The sequence below is a fragment of the Mytilus trossulus genome, chromosome 6 (assembly GCF_036588685.1).
Source record: "Mytilus trossulus isolate FHL-02 chromosome 6, PNRI_Mtr1.1.1.hap1, whole genome shotgun sequence".
NCBI classification, from domain to species: domain Eukaryota; kingdom Metazoa; phylum Mollusca; class Bivalvia; order Mytilida; family Mytilidae; genus Mytilus; species Mytilus trossulus.
This window is the reverse complement of record NC_086378.1, coordinates 64,741,420-64,760,560: the sequence shown is the minus strand read 5'-3', so window position 1 is coordinate 64,760,560 and position 19,141 is coordinate 64,741,420. Positions and strand designations below refer to the sequence as shown.

At 32.3% G+C, this 19,141-nt stretch overlaps 1 protein-coding gene across 1 annotated transcript; it reads right to left on the bottom strand.

Annotated features, from left to right (window-relative positions):
- Window positions 1-6,064: 6,064 nt before the first annotated feature.
- Window positions 6,065-7,730, bottom strand: LOC134721678 (complement C1q and tumor necrosis factor-related protein 9-like). Its single transcript, XM_063584835.1, has 3 exons — window positions 7,658-7,730; window positions 6,903-6,983; window positions 6,065-6,591 (listed from the first exon to the last, which is right to left on the bottom strand). Exons 2-3 carry the CDS (start codon window positions 6,955-6,957, stop codon window positions 6,134-6,136), a joined length of 513 nt encoding a protein of 170 aa, XP_063440905.1. The 5' UTR covers window positions 6,958-6,983; window positions 7,658-7,730; the 3' UTR covers window positions 6,065-6,133.
- Window positions 7,731-19,141: the final 11,411 nt, after the last annotated feature.

Sequence of the window (19,141 nt, the reverse complement as noted above, 5' to 3'; positions counted from 1 at the left end):
TGTTTTTCACATGTCTTTTTTTTTAAAGACAAGACCATGGGAGTTTCGCAGGTGAACGACACAAGAACCCCTTCATACTTTAGTACGAGAGTATAACATGTAAACATTCCTTCTCAATATGGTTGTATTTGAAATCTTTTATTACCGATTGACAACTCATGGTCCGATATGCATGTAATATTTGCTACATGACGCCCATAGTTCTTTCTACCATCATCATCTTTTTCTTTGATATTGCTGTAAACATCGATGGTTTACACCCAAACAAAATGGGAGTGATGTACCTTCAAAGCTTCTCCATGTTACAAACTTGTGAAAGATATAACCGAAATTTTGGTATTGAAGTGAATCTACATCTCACAAACAGGATTTTTAAAAAGCGATTTTGAGTGATCACCTACCAAACCAATATAAGCGTATGGCAAGATATAACCATGCAGGAATTTAGTTTTCGGCAGACACAAAAGCTCATCACTATCATAAACGTATAAGTATATGCATGCAGTTTTAAAATACCAAGAACAAGCGGTCGATGTCGATAATCCGTTTACTAACTGTTCAGAGTCAGACATGTCACTTGTTCATTCTTGGAAGCCTTTATATTCCACGTCCGACGATGGGAATTCTTTCTGATTGTGTTGACTATAAATGCTTGTATGGTGGTTCTGTCGTTTATTGTTCGCTGGCTTATTGTTCGCTAGCTTCTGTCTGGTCTGATTACACGGGGATCCTCCTATTTGGTTGTGTTAACGTTGATCGATTAAGGTTGGATACTACAAATGTATATATATAATAAATGAATAGTTGTTAAAAAAAATCAGAACATAGAAGTATTTTCTCAAGTGTATTTTGTAAATATTTCATGTAAATAATAAATTTGTCAACAAAGCAATATCTCTAATGAGGGGGGCAAGGGGGGTCCCCATAACAGCAAAACAGTGAATTGATTTGGTGAAAAACAGATAACAAGGAATTGAAAAGGGACAATAACAGATAACAGTAAATGAAATATGAAAATAAATCTGTCCAGGACCAATACAGTAGATGACTCGTAGATCTTAGTATATAACTTGTGGTATGGACCTAGCTGCGGAACCGTAGGTCCTTATATTATTTTTTGACTATTTGCGGTCCGCAAATAGTGAAAAAATAACACAAGGACTTATGAGCTACGGTTCCGCAGCTAGTATGGACCTAGACAATTGCAATTTGTGTAAATAAGACGTTTCGGCCATTGAGGCAGTTCTGCCTTGGTTGATTTTATCCATAACTTGTACAATAAGTTTTAGTATTCATGTTGAATTTTTCTGAAAGAAATTACTAGTTTCTGTTTTCTATATACGGATATTTTTAATCTAAGGCATTTGAGGGATCAATTTTTATTGATTTAGGTTTTTTTATTTAATTTTTGAAAGTAGTGCAGCCAGTGACACTTTATTATCAATTTGATTTATAGATTTGTTATTTCTGAAAACCAATATATATACTTTACAAGTAATAAAAAAAAAACATTGATGCACAATATATTTTGTTTTATTTAATGACCTCATGATCATGATGATAAAACTCACTTATAAAATGCAAAAATACCCAGATCAGTGGAAACAGGACATGTAACTGACACACACATGCCAGTTATTGTTATTCTGATATTAGAAATTGACTCGAGTGACAATTCTGATAGTATAATAGAAATTGAACCTAGTGAAAATTTGGATGACACCAAGTGAAACACCAATTATGTTGAAGGCTATACATTAACCTATAATGGTTTACTTTTTAATTTGTTACTTGGATGGAGAGTTGTCTCATTGGCACTCACACCACATCGTCCTATATCTATCTTATGTGAAATTATAGAATATGGAAAATTTGGGTACAGCATTGGAGAAGCTGTAGGATTTTAAAAAGGGTATTTGTCGAAAAATTAATCTGAAGACACATCTTTATATGGTTTCTGAGCTTCAATTTTCGCCATGTGAAGCAGTTAAAAAGCTTTTGAAAAATATGGTGGTCATGGTTCTCTTTTATGTAAATGAAAAGAGAGGGAGTAGCACTTATAATATAAATGCTAAAAGAAAAAAATGTTGTATAATTCCCAAAGCCATAATTCAAACCCACATCACTCAGTAATGTAAAACAATCCAAAGGAAAAAACTAACTGCCTATTTTATCCACAAAATAGTGAACGAGAAACTAAGTAACACAGTTACAAACTACAACCACTGAATCCAGGCGCCTGATTTGAAAATAGACACATACAGAATGTGACATTGCGGCAACTTTAGCATGCTAGTTGGTGTCCAATCCTTCCCATTATCAGGGACAGTGGTGTTATAGTACAGCATAAAGATTATAATGGGGACCAATGTTTTTTTATAACAAAATCCATACTATAAGTTATTGTACAAGTAATAAGTGAATTATAATTTGTACAAAATGTTACATGTTCACAGACAACGGAATTTATTCTGATGAATGTTACTGAAATTCTTCTGCAAATACAGGGCCACTTGATATTACCAGTAGAAAGACCCAAAATAGATATACATCGTAAGAAGATGTGGTAAGCGTGCCAATGAGACTATTATATATATCCATTCAAAGCACAATTTTCAATAATCTTCAATTTCTACGGAAGATTGGCTGTCAAAATGCTGACATTTTAATTTTCAATAACAGCTAACAACAAAAAGATTCTCACAATAACAGATAACAAAATAGATAATAGTCCTATAACAGCTAACAGAGAATAAGACAATAACAGCTAACAGTAAATATATTTTCAGAATAACAGATAACAAAGAATTAAAATGCCCCATAACAGCATAACAGTTAAACCCCTTGCCCCCCTCTCTAATGTTGGTATCTAAAAGACCGCATACACATTTTGAATTCGTATAATGGTATTACTTCGTCGTCGTCCGTCGTCAGTTTGACTTGTTCGTGGAGCGTTTTCACAAATTCTGGTATACATTGTGGTTTCCAGTTAATTGCCATTTTGAATACGTGTTTTATAGATTCGCAAATGATACTTGTCCACAAATAAACATGTTGCAGCTAGTTACGAGGTAATACACAATCGTACAATCGTTCTTTAATTAAGTTTTTGAAAGTACATGTTAAAGTTTTGATAAAAAAAGAGATGTGGTATGATTGGGGATGAGACAACTCATCGCAAGAAATAACATGACACAGAATTTTTCACCATAAGTCACCCCATGGCCTTCAACAGTGAGTAATTAACATACCACAGTCATTACTTCATAAATTATCTCAAACAATATGTTAAACAGACAATTTGTTTAAAAAAAATTGTAAGTGTTGTGCGGAACCCAGTGTCTCGCCTATTCTTTCTGTTAATTGCAGGCTCGACAAAAATTAGGAAATAAATCAATAAGATATTCCTGTTGATACTATCTTTTCATTGGAAGAAACTTATTACCGGAGACATATATACACATATATGTCTCTGTTATTACCAAGTTTGGTAAAAACCCAGAACAGTTTATGAATCTAATAAATGTTTAAAAACTTCTTGATACTATCTTATGATCATAAATAAGCTTCTGTCCATGTTTGGTAGAAATTCAAGATAGTTTAAGAAACGGTTATTAAAATTTCAAAAACTTTAACCACAGAGTGAATATTTGTAGACTCCGCCGCCGCCGAAGCCGACGGAATGTAGGATCTCTTAGTCTCGCTTTTTCGACGAAAGTCAAAGACTCGACAAAAAACATACAAATCAGATTTCCTTCTGACAAACGGGCGCACTACACTTTTTTTTTTATACGCCCGTAAAAATTATACGCCCGTCAACATTTTGACGGGATGTATTATAGTATACAAATGTACGGCGCACGTATATGCATAATACATATCTATAGATCACTTCTGTGCATGTCTTACCTAGTTTCGAGTGATTTAAACTACCCAGAGAAAATACCAAATTCTACTATCCATATCTGTTTCTTAGCCATGGATAGTAAAATTTGGTATTTTCTCTGGGTCGTTTAAATCACTCGAAACTAGGTGAGACATGCATAGAAGTGATAGATATGTATCATAAATATAGAAAATTGAATATTTTAATAAAAAAAAATAAAAAAATCTGTATCATAGACCCAAGCGCCTGTTGTCAAGGCCTTAGTGCACTAAGGACTTCTTAGCAGTGTTTAGATGTACTGAAAAAAACATCCGTCATTCTTTAATAATCATAGAAGACAAGGTTGACAACTACATGTAGTCTGTTTCCCGGTCGTAATTGAAATTCTCGACAATACCTTAATATTTGTATATTCAGAAGGAATACTGAATGTTTTACGGAGGGGACCAACCTAGTTAACAACACACTATTGTGAATTATTTTTTCGGATAATAATCTTTTAGACATACATTAAAAACGGTGTCATTGATGGGCAACCATATGCATGAACACAATGAAAAATGAATCCGTGCAAAGTGTTCCATGTTTATTCCATTCAAATAAAGACTTGTTATGATAATACCATATTTTAAACTATAATCTTATAGAAAAAAAAACAAGATTATATCTTAACTTGTAAATTCAATTTCAAGTTTTTAAGTTCCTCATTTTAAAATCCTTCTTAAGGAATATGATGATACATAATATATTTGCCTGATCTCATATTTGTTATATAAAAAATTAATTAATTCCTTCATATAATAGATATAGGAAGATGTGGTGTGAGTGCTAATGAGACAACTCTAATGTTTATTTTTATTCAATTTTCCACAAAACATATTTTATTAGCTTAGTTTAAATGACATTCAGAACAGAGATTTCAAACACTTTTGAAGAGAATATACATATTCGTGTTAATTCACCTCAGTTTAATTTGACTTGTTAATTCAAGTTTGACATTTAACATTTTAATCCGCAATCCACATTTACCCGACAATTTTGTATATTGTATTTTCTCAATGGAATAACATTACGTGCATGTGACCATCAGAAACTAAGACAAAATATTTATAATGATATTTATCAAAACTTGAATATTTAAAAATATCTTAGTAGCATACGAATTGGCCAAATAAGCGAAGAATTATAATCTAGCATAGTTCAACCAAGGATTTGTAGTGTTTCTTTTAAATAAAATATTGTTGGTGTTTTGGCGACTTAACCAGCAACATTGCCGTTATTAAATAAAAATATAAAACTTTCGCCATCTGATAATGATAGGTTAAAATGTTCAATAAAATGTATAATATATGTCTTAAAACTACATATAATGGGCATTTTAGAATGACATGATTCAGAAGTTCATCTTCAATAGTAGAGCTACAACACATGTCATCTCGTGGCCCTCTTTCTTTCATACTTTCCAGTTTCATTTTTTTAGTGGAGCTACCCCACATCTAAATTTTGCAAAAGCACTTTTGTTTTTAATTGACAGAATATTGTTAACAAATAACTGTTGGCCAACAGTATATTTTTAAGTTCATTTCGCTCAGTGGAATAGAAATTACAATTCTAACTCTTCTGCCGTAGAAATGTCATTATCATGTTAATGTTTGTACGTACAACATGTATCATTTATAGTTCGGTGCATATTCTTTGGGATAATGGGAATAAGGTTTTTTTACATAATATCAAATTTCATATCGGAGGCCAACACATATACATAAATACTTCCCTACCCCCTACCCCCCTCCCCCCACACACAAACACACACACCTTAGCGCTGGTATTAAAACTATTTTCAAATTCAATCGGTATCCAAGAACATGGTGCTGCTACTTATTATTTATAAAACGTCAGAGGTGTTTCAACAGAAAGAGTTGATTCAGAACCAGACTCGTGCATAGTCGGCATCAACAGGCCCCAAAACAAAAAATCTAAGAGCGGCATCTTATAAATTCTGCCTACCCTTCGAGATAAAACATAAATTGAACCGGGTTCATGGTTAGGTTTGTAACGCGAATTCTTTAGTTTTTGTAATGTTGGACAAGAAACTGATACATTCTATGGCACTCATACCGAATCTTCCTATGTCTATTTGTTTTCTATCCTTTAACACAAAAAAAGTAAATTAAAACATTGTCTTCAAATTTTATTTTGAATATTACATTTTAGATCTGGAGAACTTCGTTCCGTTGGATCTGCCTTTTATTGCATTTTCCATCCCGAAAATGTTGTTCTGGTCTGGCGCTCCTTGCTAAGTAATCGCCCTTGGTGATCGTATTGATTTCTGACGTAAACTTGATTGCCCGATGATACATATTTGATGACAAATCCTGTGGAGCACGCGTCGTCGTACCTTTTCTCAGTGTCTGTATGTAAAGCACCTATTTTTGTGCTGCCCATCATTAGTTCTGTACCATATTCCCCGTAATTATATTCTCCAGAAGGGTAAGGATAACGTGAATCTACGCAGATGGTCCAAGTGAATGCATAAATACCAGAGGAAGGAGCAGTAAACTTTCCTGTGAGGACGTTGTAATCTGACCCTGAATTTATTTCTACTTTATCGAAGATTAAGGTTTTTCCAACAACAATTGAATAACTTTGTGAGACTGCTTTGTTTTCGCTCATGTAAGAAGAAAATGCAATGAGGCAAGTAGATTCTGTTGGAAAAAAAACAAATATAAAATATAAATATTTTAAAGAAATTATACAATTTAATCCAATAATCACATATGACAAATAACAAATATTTATTTGGCGAATACAATTATAAATGAAAAGGAAAAATTGTCCGAATGATCTCGATGTGCAATTTTTTTATCATTGACGTAAAATCATGTAAAAAATCTCTTTATTCAAGCTACATTAGCTATTCGTGTTGAAAATTAACTGTGCTCATGTTTATTAAAATATATAAAAATTATGCAATTTCAATGCACTAATATTAAACGTATATCATACATGTACTTACTGCAGACCAGTACTATAACAGTCAAAAAAGAAATCAAAAATACATTCATCATCATTATTCGTCTAGTTGTATTTATTTATCCTGCAAAAATCAAGCACATTAGTATGCGTAAAAATGTTTTGTTTTGTATAATATCTGTGTCAATGAGGTGAAATATATAAACGTTCTTAACTTTTGAAAAGCACCAAGAAAAACATAACTGAGTTATAGTCCAAGGACACAGTTATCACCTTTGATTTTCGATGTCTACTGTACAGTGTATTATAACTTAATTTCTTTATATTTTATGCATGACATATTAAGTAAGCGAATGATATTACATGTTAAAAAATGTTAACAAACTCATTATTGATGCAGAGTTCAATTTTTTGTAATTGCGCCCGACGCGCGTTTTGTCTACAAAAGACTCACCAGCGACGTTCGGATCAACAACGTTAAAATGGCAAATAACTTACGAAGTTGAAGAGCATTGAGGACCAAAAATTCCTTGAAGTATTGCCAAAATCAGCTTAGGTTACTTAGCGTTTCAAAAATATAAGTTCTGTAAACAGTAAAAAAGATAAATTTATTTATTTTTGTATTCTCTATATTGGTAAACCTTTGTTTTTGAAATATAGTTAAACGATGATAATGCTGGTAAACATCTTTTAGTAAACACGACTGTTCAATATGCTGACCGTAATCGTAAAAGAATACTTTCATCTACTTTTATCTACAAAAAGGAAAAAATATATACTTAGTCTAGTATTACTTACCTTGACAAGAACAACCAACTAGGTTATCAAAATTCTTGTTGATGTCTACTGCCTAATACACCATATATATATACTAGGAATATGTCAAGGACACAACATGCCAAAAATTTGTCATATACAAAGAACGTATATCATGACGCTGATGCGTAATTTAGAAAATTTAATATGACAGTTAACTTTGCTCTTAGTTGCCAGAACATAGTTGTATTTTGTATTTCTAAATCTACAAAATATTTTTAAATATTTGCACACTTTATTGGACTCTAAAAGTTGCACAGCAAAATCATTTTCTTTTTCTTTAACGAAAAATCCATTTGAATTTTAAATATAAGAAGTTATGGGCTACAATAAAAAAAAATATCTTTGAGCTCATTTGGCCGTTTCTCATCACTTGACGTCCGTCGTCGTCGTCCGTTGTCGTTAACTTTTACAACAAGCTTCTCTTCTGAAACTACTGGGCCGAATTTAACCACACTTTGCCACAATTATCAGTAGGTATAATAGTTTAAAAATGTGACCGGTGACCCGGCCAACCAACCAAAGTGGCCCCCATGGCTAAAAATAGAACATAGCGGTAAAATATGTTAATAAGGTCAAGATGTATCTGCCTGAATTTTCATATGAACCAGACAACCCGTTATTGGGTTGACACCCCTGAATTGGAAATGTTGCCATTTTTGGTTGTTGTATTGAATATTATAAAAGATAGAGATAAACTGTAAACAGCAATGATGTTTAGAACAGAAAGATCTACGAAAACTTAGCAAATCAAATTTCTCCCCCTATTTTATCTGTGTACAAGGTTAAGTCACCATGTAACCTCAAGAATACAAAATTTTCTATAGAAATCCAAAATAAAAAATAAGGGTGTTTTGAAATACCAAAGGCATATGCTTACATGTATGACACAGAAATGTTTTTACTGCAATACAATGTAAGATTAATAACCTACAACTGTCAAATTCAAGGGCATATTTTTTTCGACCTTCTTTCGTATACAACCGGATGTGACGTATCATGATTTGGTGGTATTACACCTTAAGGAGTAATTGCTCTCTATGGTAATTTTATTACATTTTTTGGTAAATTTTTCCAATATTTTACAAAAATCTTCTTCTCTAAAAATACGAAGACAAATTTAACCAAACATGTCCACCATCATCATTGTGGTATCTAGTTTAAAAAATGTGTTCCCTGACTCCGCCCGTAAACCAAAATGGCCGACATGGCTACAAATAGTACATAGGGTACAATGCAGTTATTGGCTCTTATCTCTGAAACCAAAACATTCAGAGCACATCTGACGGAATAAAATTGTTCATCAGGTCAAATCTAGCTGTCCTGATATTTACAGAACAATCAGGCACCTCGTTATTGGGTTGCTGCCTCTGAATTGGTAATTTTAATAAAATTTTGCACCTTTTGGTTATCATCTTTATTGGTATAGAGATAGATATATAGGGGGAGGGTTGAGATCTCACAAACATGTTTGACCCCGCCGCATTTTTGCGCCTGTCCCAAATCAGTAGCCTCTGGCCTTTGTTAGTCTTGTATTATTTTAATTTTAGTTTCTTGTGTACAATTTGGAAATAAGTATGGCGTTCATTATCACTGAACTAGTATATATTTGTTTAGGGGCCAGCTGAAGGACGCCTCCGGGTACGGGAATTTCTCGCTACATTGAAGACCTGTTGGTGACCTTCTGCTCTTGTTTTTTTATTTGGTCGGGTTGTTGTCTCTTTGACACATTCCCCATTTCCATTCTCAATTTTATAAACTGTATATAGCAATAATGTACAGCAAAGTAAGACCTGCTTATAGGTCATAGAAATAATACACAGTTTCAAACATATAAATAAAGCGTATTTAAAATGTAAAACAGTTTAGTAAACATATCCGATCGAGTTCCTACATTTACATGTACGTATAAAAATATCCGATGATTTTCCTGTGGGGAGGTATCATTTTCACCAGGCCAATAAGTAATACGTTGTACGTATATGTATTAATTCATATGTACCAAAAAGTAAAATCACAAAAATACTGGACTTAGAGGAAAATCAATTCGGAAAGTCCATAATTACATGGCAAAAACAAATAACAAAACAAATAAAAAACGAATGGACAAGAACTGTCATATTCCTGACTTGGTACAGACATTTTCAAATTTAGAAACTGGTGGATTAATAAAATTGAGAAAAGAAATGGTGAATATGTCAAAGCGACAACCACCCGACCATAGAGCAAACAACAGCCGAAGGCAACCAATGGGTCTTCAATGCAGCGAGAATTCCCGCACCCGTAGGTGTCCTTCAGCTGGCCCCTAAAATATGCATAATATTACAGTGATAATGGACGTCATACTGAACTCCGAATCATACACAAGAAACATAGTTGTATAGAGCAAGATGTTCTCCAATCAAATTTGATACCCTGAATTTATCATGATTTTCAACAACATATGATGAAATCGCTGATTGACCCCTCTAACATTATGGAAAGTTGTCATTTGATAATAAGGTTTACCAATTTAAATGCGATACATCTAATAGGGCTAACGTCCTCATCTAGTATTTGATGTCCACCATCATGTCCACCATCATCATTGTGGTATCTAGTTTAAAAAATGTGTTCCCTGATTCCGCCCGTAAACCAAAATGGCCGACATGGCTACAAATAGTACATAGGGTAAAATGCACAATGAACATGTATTAATTTTAAAGCATGCATAGTATGCACATTCATGTTCAATTGCAACCTGTGCATGCGCATCTTAATATCCATTATAAAATCTTCTACATACATTTATTTGTAACTGATACAATATTTATACAAATATATTTAAAAATGTCTGGACAGGACTTCCTTCGAATAATGTATCACGAGGAAATACTTGCTGTTTTTTAATGTGAGTATTTAAAAAAAAAGATGATTTAATCGTTTAACATTCACTCTTGCAGTGAGTGATTTATAGGTGGGAACCATACCGCCAATGCACATATTTTGTTGTACATGTATTGTATATATATATATCATGGAATGCTCAATAGATAAAATTTATAATTTATACACAATTGTACGTGTAAATGCAAAATAAATTAAAAACAAAGGAGCGTTTATTTAAAAAAAAAAACGATCATAAACCATAACAAATGTATGATCGTGTACCTGATGAAGAGTGTCTGGCAGCTTTTTCATCACTCGATTGTTCACATTCAACCCTACATTCAACCAGACTAGGTGTACCTTATCGATAAAGATTTGACCAAAATGACAACACGGGTTAACTTTATAACACTGAAGTAAAGTATTAGGTTTATATTCTTCTTTTTCACTCTCATATTCTATTGTTGTCTGTATTTATACTGCATAAAAGCCGAAATGTGTTCACCTAAACGACATTCATTTTTAACTACTATTCATGACGGTTGTACCTTCTACCAAACCTAGCGTCTTTGCGGGAAATTTATACTCGACATAGCTCTGTTTGAAATACATGCCACGGACGATAATGCACATCTATAACGCTTCCGAAAACCTAAGATATTCAAAGCATAATTTATCAACATTTAGGTAAATACAACCACAATTTTAAATTTATTAGATTTCAACCGCTCGAAACGGTCCAGAAACAACAAGGGCAGTCGCATAAACAATTTGAAGATTCCCGTAAAATTATCGAACTGTCTTGGATTAAACGACTTCAAACAGCTTATCCCCTGGGTCTAAATGACAATATACTTGGACAAGGGAACATATCTACTACTTCCTCTATTGATATCATGAATATTATTGATAAAAAACAACGAAATAATAGGTCTCATGGGAAACGTATCAATCGAAATCAACGAGTTAAACATCGTATAAATTATACACTTGATAATCTCCTATCTATATTTAAAAATAATGGTAGGCATCAATTATTATGTAAACTGGGTCAAAAACCCATAAATAAATTACACGATATTTTCAAAGAGTATGACGCTATCTTATTCTTCAGCCCACTGTATGAATATTCTCGTATAATTACAGCATTTTGTCACCATAGGCTGTTCCCACGTATCGACAAACCTGAAGATCATAAACGTCATTTTTTGAAAATTAAATATATTAGCAGAGGTATTGATTTTATCAACTTATCTAGTATATTTAATGACTCTACCGTTCAAAATTTGATACCTCCCTATTTTGATAAGATAGAACCACCTATAAATTCATACACATATAAAAAAAAACAGCAGAAGTTTAAATTTTAATTATACGTCGGTTACATCAGACGTGAATATAGATAGTAATACTCCCTTAACTTGAAATTGTGAAACGTCGAAGTTTAGATATGTTCCCTATGGCCATGTTATTACAGGGGACCTCAATATTGTCCACGACAGAGAGGTTGAAAACTTTTTGAAAAAAGGACCAAAATATCGTCCTCCATCTAAAATAGATTGGAAAGAGTGTTGTCAAGTCACCAAAGATGCTCTTTCCTCATTTTGTAAAAAATGGTGTAAACGGGAAAAATCTGATAAAAAATCTCTTGATTCTTATTCAAATAAATGTATGAATGAAGTAGATAAGTGAATATCACATTTTGAAAATAATTCAGAAGTAAATTATAGAGTACATAATACACCTATTTCCAGAATAAGGCATAAACTTCAAATACAATCAAAGCGGTTTGTGTTTGTACCGGCCGACAAAGCAGCCAACAATGTGGTTGTGGTATGACGAAAATACTACACAGACGTTCTTAAGAATGAAATTTAAAATTCATCTACATTCAAGTTCATCCGCTGGACAGAGAGTCATATAGTAAACAAGCATATCACAACCACATCCTAGCTTAAGGCTTCTTCTGAACATTTGAAGGTCCCTACTATGTATTGGCTACCTATAAACTACACCAAAAAACATTTAAATATCGTTTCATCTCGGCCTCTAGTAAGTGTTCTACAACTAATCTGTCAGTGCTCTTAACTAGTTCATTAACTTCTAGTAAAGAGCTTATCATAAACTATTGTAATAAAATATATGAACATAATGGTATAAACCATTTTTTTGGAGTGTAAAAAAATCTTTGGATGTTTTAGATAAATTACGGGCATTTGATGGTTCTTTTGATTCTGTTCATAGTTTTGATTTTTCTACTCTTTACACTACACTTCCACACTATCTTATTAAACAAAAGTTTTACTATTTAATTAAATAATCGTTTGGTAAAGCTGTATGTAGATATATTTGCTGCAACTCATTTAAAGCCTTCTTCTCTAATGAGAAAGGTAAATATGCTAGATATACTTACTGGAGGTGTGATGAGATGATTGAAGCTGTTAATGTTCTCCTTGATAATATTAACGTAAGTTTCGGCAACAAAGTTTATCGACAGGTTGTAGGTATCCCCATGGGCACTAATTGTGCCCCTTTAATAGCGGACTTGTTTTTGTACTATAACGAGTCACAGTTTATGACTAAACTCAGAAAAGACCCGTCGAAATTGCATTTAATTGATAAATTCAACAACACTTACCGTTATCTTGATGATCTTTTTTCGTTAAATAGTCAAGAATTTTTACTGATGAAATTTACCCCAAGAAACTTACTTTAAATAAATCAAATGTATTCGGTCATAACTGTCCTTTCCTGGGTTTAGATATTTCGGTTTTAAACGGGAAACTACACACTAAAATTTACGACAAAAGAGACGATTTTTCGTTCCCTATTGTTAATTTTCCATTTTTAGATGGTGATGTTTCTTTGGCACCATCTTACGGTGTTTATATTTCACAACTTGTTCGCTATGCCCGTGTCTGTTGTGACGTTTTTGATTTTAACAAACGCAACCTATGTATTACTGGTAAATTATTAAACCAGGGATATCGTTACCATAAATTACTTCAAACCTTTACTAAATTTTTCCATAGATATAAAGATTTGGTTTCGAAGTTTGGCTGTACCTGTAGAAAACTAATTTCAAACGGGATAGCACATCCTCATTTTTACGGAAATGTTGTTAACCGTGCCCGGAAATTTAGAAATGATCCATGTAAACTTGTTGCTCCTTTAAATAAACTGATTCTAAAAGGTTACATATTCAACACTGTATTAAGATCATTGAATATTGTTTTTATTGGTATGAATATTGATTTTGTTATCAGTAGATTAAAAGCTAACTAAATATTACTAGTATGTTATATACATATACATTTTCATGGATCTACAATCTGTCGATACCTGTAACTTGGCATTGCACAAGGTCATGTTCTTCTCTGGCTGTTTATGATGTCTTTACACTAAATCCATTGTATGTTGGATGTGTACGGATTGAGTGTTTAGTCTTAGAGGCATGATTTTTTTTATTAGTTGTTAGTGGCTTTGAACTAGCTGTCAGATAACTGCGAGTACTCTCAGATCTGTTCATTGTCTTTTTGTGTCGGGATGTATAAGTACCCGGCCACGTCCACTTGTATTTTTTGTCTATCTGATGAGTTAAGCCTTTTTCAACTGATTTTTACAGTTCGTTTTTATGTTGTACTGTTATACCACTGTCCCAGGTTAGGGGAAGGGTTGGGATCCCGCTAACATGTTAAACCCCGCACATTATTTATTTATGTGCCTGTCCCAAGTCAGGAGCCTGTAATTCAGTGGTTGTCGTTTGTTTATAATGTGTTACATATTTGTTTTTCGTTCATTTTTTTTTTACATAAATAAGGCCGTTAGTTTTCTCGTTTGAATTGTTTTACATTGTCTTATCGGGGATTTTTATAGCTGACTATGCGGTATGGGCTTTGCTCATTGTTGAAGGCCGTACGGTGACCTATAGTTGTTAATGTTTGTGTCATTTTGGTCTTTTGTGGATAGTTGTCTCATTGGCAATCATATCACATCTTCTTTTTTATATGAAGGAATCAAGCAGTTATATTTCGTTATAGGTGAATTTATTAACAAAGACAGATACATAAAGGTTAACATGAAAAACTCGGGATTTATAATGAAATTAACGGTACCAATTTTCTTGAACCAGATGCGCATTTCGACAAAACATGTCTCTTCAGTGATGTTCGTGGCCAAAATATTTGAAATCCAAAGCTTATATAAAAGATGAAGAGCTATAATCCAAAAGTTCCAAAAAGTATAGCCAAATCCTTGAAAGGAATCAGAGCTTTGCATGAGGGAGATATATTCCTTAATTTATAATAATTTCTAATATTTTGTAACAGCAAATTTTAATAACACAAAATCCGTATTTTCATGCCAGTACCGAAGTACTGGCTACTGGGCTGGTGATACCCTCGGGGACTAAAAGTCCACCAGCAGAGTCATCGACTCAGTGGTAGTAGTAAAATTAACGGTACCAACTTAGAATGGCTCCATTTTGTATAACATGCCATTTTATATTTTTCTTATACGGGAATACAAATATCCTTACGAGAGTAAATAATAAGATGTCTGTGCCAAGTTTGTAAATCAACATATATATTAGGCTGCTAATCTATGATGGACATCAAGGTCCTTTTGTGTCGTTATAGAACATAATGATGTTTCCTGATATGCTGTTGCTATTATAAGCAAATAACAATACTGTGTATTTAGATGTTTATTTTTTAGTCTCCTTCGCAATCCGCATCTAGCAACCTTGTCAACATCTTTACTAAAAACAATTTTAACTCTTCTTAACTGTTTACAACTTGTTTGTGTTGATATTGAAGTCTTTCAATTTTACTCGCCTCATAATGGAAGAAAACTGCCCTAGGCCAAATTATCAGTTGGACAGCAAACACTTTTCTGCAAACGGTTTAATGGCAACGAAGGTTAATACATTAGTCGTGTGAAAAATTGGAGGAGGTAACCATTTTTTTTTGTTATACGTGTGTTTTACACTTATCCAGGAATTACTTATAGCCCGGTAATATACTCTTACGAAATACTCTTATCCTGGAAATTTCCCTTTTTTTAAATAGATATACTTAAAGTGATAACAAGCGGTTCTATAATTTGAGATCGTAAGTTATATTGATGAATTGTATTTTTCAAGCATTTACTATTAATATTGTTACAAATTCATTTAATTAATACCGAAATAAAAATCATAGCTGCCAAGATCTAAAATAATGTCTCCCGTGTATCTGTTACCCCCTTAGAAAACTTGAAATAGAAACCAGCTCTAGTTCGCGCTACTTCCAAAATCCGTAATATCAAGATAAAGTTTTCAACAATATTGATGCTGTTTAACTTTTTGTTATTTTTGCTGATGAAAAATGTCAACTCTCACAAAGATAAAAAAGAAAAGGTATGTATTAATTATTTGTGGCTATTGTTCAATTGATAACAATCTTGCACACACAATTCAGATCTATTAATCGTCATACTAGTGCAAGTAATATGCCGAAATCGTTTATCAAAACCCTGATAAGGGACAAAAAACTGAAATATAGATTTGAAAAACTATAAAGAACAACTCTAAGCCAGAGGGAAAAGACATTGCAACTATATTAGACATTAAGCTTGAGAAGTAAAATGGAGCATCAATAACTTACAATGAAGTAACAAATAGTTATGTCCGAAATAAATGTGCCACACGAAAAGGAAACAAGAAGTACTTAACAGGATATGTCAATTAAAGTGAAATGACAAGAAATATTAATTGCATCAGCAGAATGTTATAAAGTTCTTGAGGTATTTCGTTTAGTAGTATGGATGACACTGAGAAGTTATTATTCTTAGAAAAAGCGACGGGCGTAACATGCGCTGTTTATTTTTATTTTATGGAATTACACTGTTAGAATCAGTTAAGAGTACATTTGAACTTTACAGTATATCTGAGGTAGTTAATGATTATTATGTACACCTTAGCTGTGCATGATCCTGATCTATGACAGATTCAAACAAAAACGACTCAACCTCCACTTCTCCCCCGAAATGCAACAGGATATATATTCAAATTTGTTGAGTCTTTTCAATAAACAAAGACAGTCATGACAGTACTGAGAGTGAAAAAAGCAAAGCATGCAGTTATATTCCCCTTAGAAAACTTAACACTATTAACAGAATTATATGTATTTTTTTACATAAACTATATGATTAAATTTGATTGACTGGTATGGTTGATATGTGTTACCATGGCAACTGTTGTAATAATACTTAACGATTGTAGTTTAGAGCTTTTATATGCTTCAATGCATGTCTTTTCATGAAGGTTTGGAAACAGTTGAGAACATTGAATTCGCTATACTGGAGAATTCAACAAATAATAACTCTGTTTCCAAGGAGAAAATACGTTAACATGATGATAGAATTTAAGAGAGCACCATGCAATTTTTTTTGGTCAGGTAGTATTCAAACTTGTAACTTTAATGCTAGCTATGATTTACATATTTTCAATTTTTGGAAAAACGCATGAGAAAATTTGACAATTCCACAATACTTCATGATTCCGAAAAAAATGAATGTTTTTTTTATTATTTTTTAACAAAAAATCTAAAAGTTGGGGTTGAACTGCAATATTAACTAAGCTCTGAAGCTAAACCAAAGCTATATAGATGAATTATTCATGTATATGAAATTTCTGAAAATAAAATTGATTCTATTCATAATATAATCATTATTCTATTCATAACCAGGCTTTCCGACCAAACGTTATCTTTTCAAGAATCTACATGTATGATTTTTTTTAAATAAACCTACCCCTCCCCTTTTTTCCTAACCTTCGGTTCTAATCCCAATGTTTCATTATATATTACATATGTTGAACCTTCTGAAAAGAACAGACAAGACTGTGAGTGAAGCAAAGCATGCAATCATATTTCAACTTGATAATAAACAGCTTCTATATATAATATATGTATTTGTTTACATAAATTTCTATTGATACATTTTAAATTAGATGTTGCTATGGGTAATGTGCATTTCCATGGGAGCTTTTGAAGTCAGCAACTATAAACGATGGTAACTTAGATGTAATTTTGTAATAAGTTATGAAACAGTTCGGTACATTTAAGCTCTAAAACTGCAATATTTTGCAAATAATAAGTCCGTTTCCAAGGAAAAAATCGGTTGCTATGGTGATAAAACTGAAGAAAGTCCCAAGCTTTTTTCTATTTAATTTGGTAAAGTAGTATCCAAACTTCATAACTATAGTGCTAACTATGCTATACACAGTTGCTCTTTTCTGAAAAACACCGTAGAAAATTTGATAATTTCGCAAAAATCCCAAATTCAGAAAAGTTGAAAATATGCATTTTTTGGCAAAATTTTTCAAAAAATTTACAAATTTAATTTACATGCAATCTTAACTTAAATGATGCTTAAACAAAGTTGTATCAATGTTACATATGAAAATTAATTAAAAATGCTTGATTCTATTCCTAATCAGGCTCTGAATTGTAGTGATTTAGCTGATTTTTGAAAGATTTTACTATGTCTAACAACCAAAAAATAGAGTGTCCGTTACCATGGCAACCACTCGTTTTTCCCCACTCATATTTATTTTTTGAGTAGTATTTAGTTACTGCTTCTTTTTGGCCATTTATAGATAAAATCTGAAACCCTCATAAATCACATGTATATGGCACCCTGCCTGGTTCTTACAAAGAGCTGTACTTAAATGTTCATACAAGTGACTAGTTCAGATTTGATTCTCATGGAGATTCGACCACCTATATTTACAAATATTTCAATAATTATTTGTGCAAACGCTGACAAAGAATTGTTTTTTTTTCTAAAGAAAAATGCTAATTGATTTAACTACCAAACTATAAATATTTAGCTGACCAATAATACAACTTTTATTTTAATAGAGATACGATATATATATATCATGTATATAGAATACATGTAACGGATTTTCTATTTATGTTCATCATTAATATCGATCCAGAAGAAGAAAATAATACATTATTATGTGTATCTGTTATGGACACTGAACTATTTTAAGATACAGTTTAGGTCATGTGATGTCAAAATCACACGTGCATGCATCTGTGACGTATATAGAATCAACCAATCAATATACGCGATATTGTAATCACGTGGAATCAATTAGATAGATTGAAATATTTGACTGATAAAATACACATACTTATCTATCACACAGAACAGGATCTATGTTTATGCTTTAACATCGGAAGTAAAGGACTATTGTGTCTTGTGTTTTTAAAAACAACCAGTAATAATCATCTCTCAAATAGAGTTTGATATTATACGTTATTCTCAAATAGAATAGCAACATGTAATAATCTCTCAAAAAGATAAATTAATAGAATAGCAAAAATCAAGTTATCTCAAATAGAGACTGCTCTTTTGTTTTTGTGAGAAAAAAACAGTAATAATCATCTCTCAAATAGAGATTGATTAAACAGTAATAATCATCTCTCAAATAGAGATTGATAAAACAGTAATAATCATCTCTCAAATAGAGATTGATACTCTGAATATTGATAATACAAATTATTCTCAAAAAGACACATAACGATCTCTGAAATAGAGAATGCT

Excerpts from the sequence above, each read along its gene's own strand:
- LOC134721678 (XM_063584835.1), bottom strand. The coding sequence starts at position 6,957 with ATGATGATGAATGTATTTTTGATTTCTTTTTTGACTGTTATAGTACTG. Across the intron at positions 6,592-6,902 it reads TGTTATAGTACTGGTCTGCA|AATCTACTTGCCTCATTGCA; the intron begins GTAAGTACATGT and ends TTTTTCCAACAG.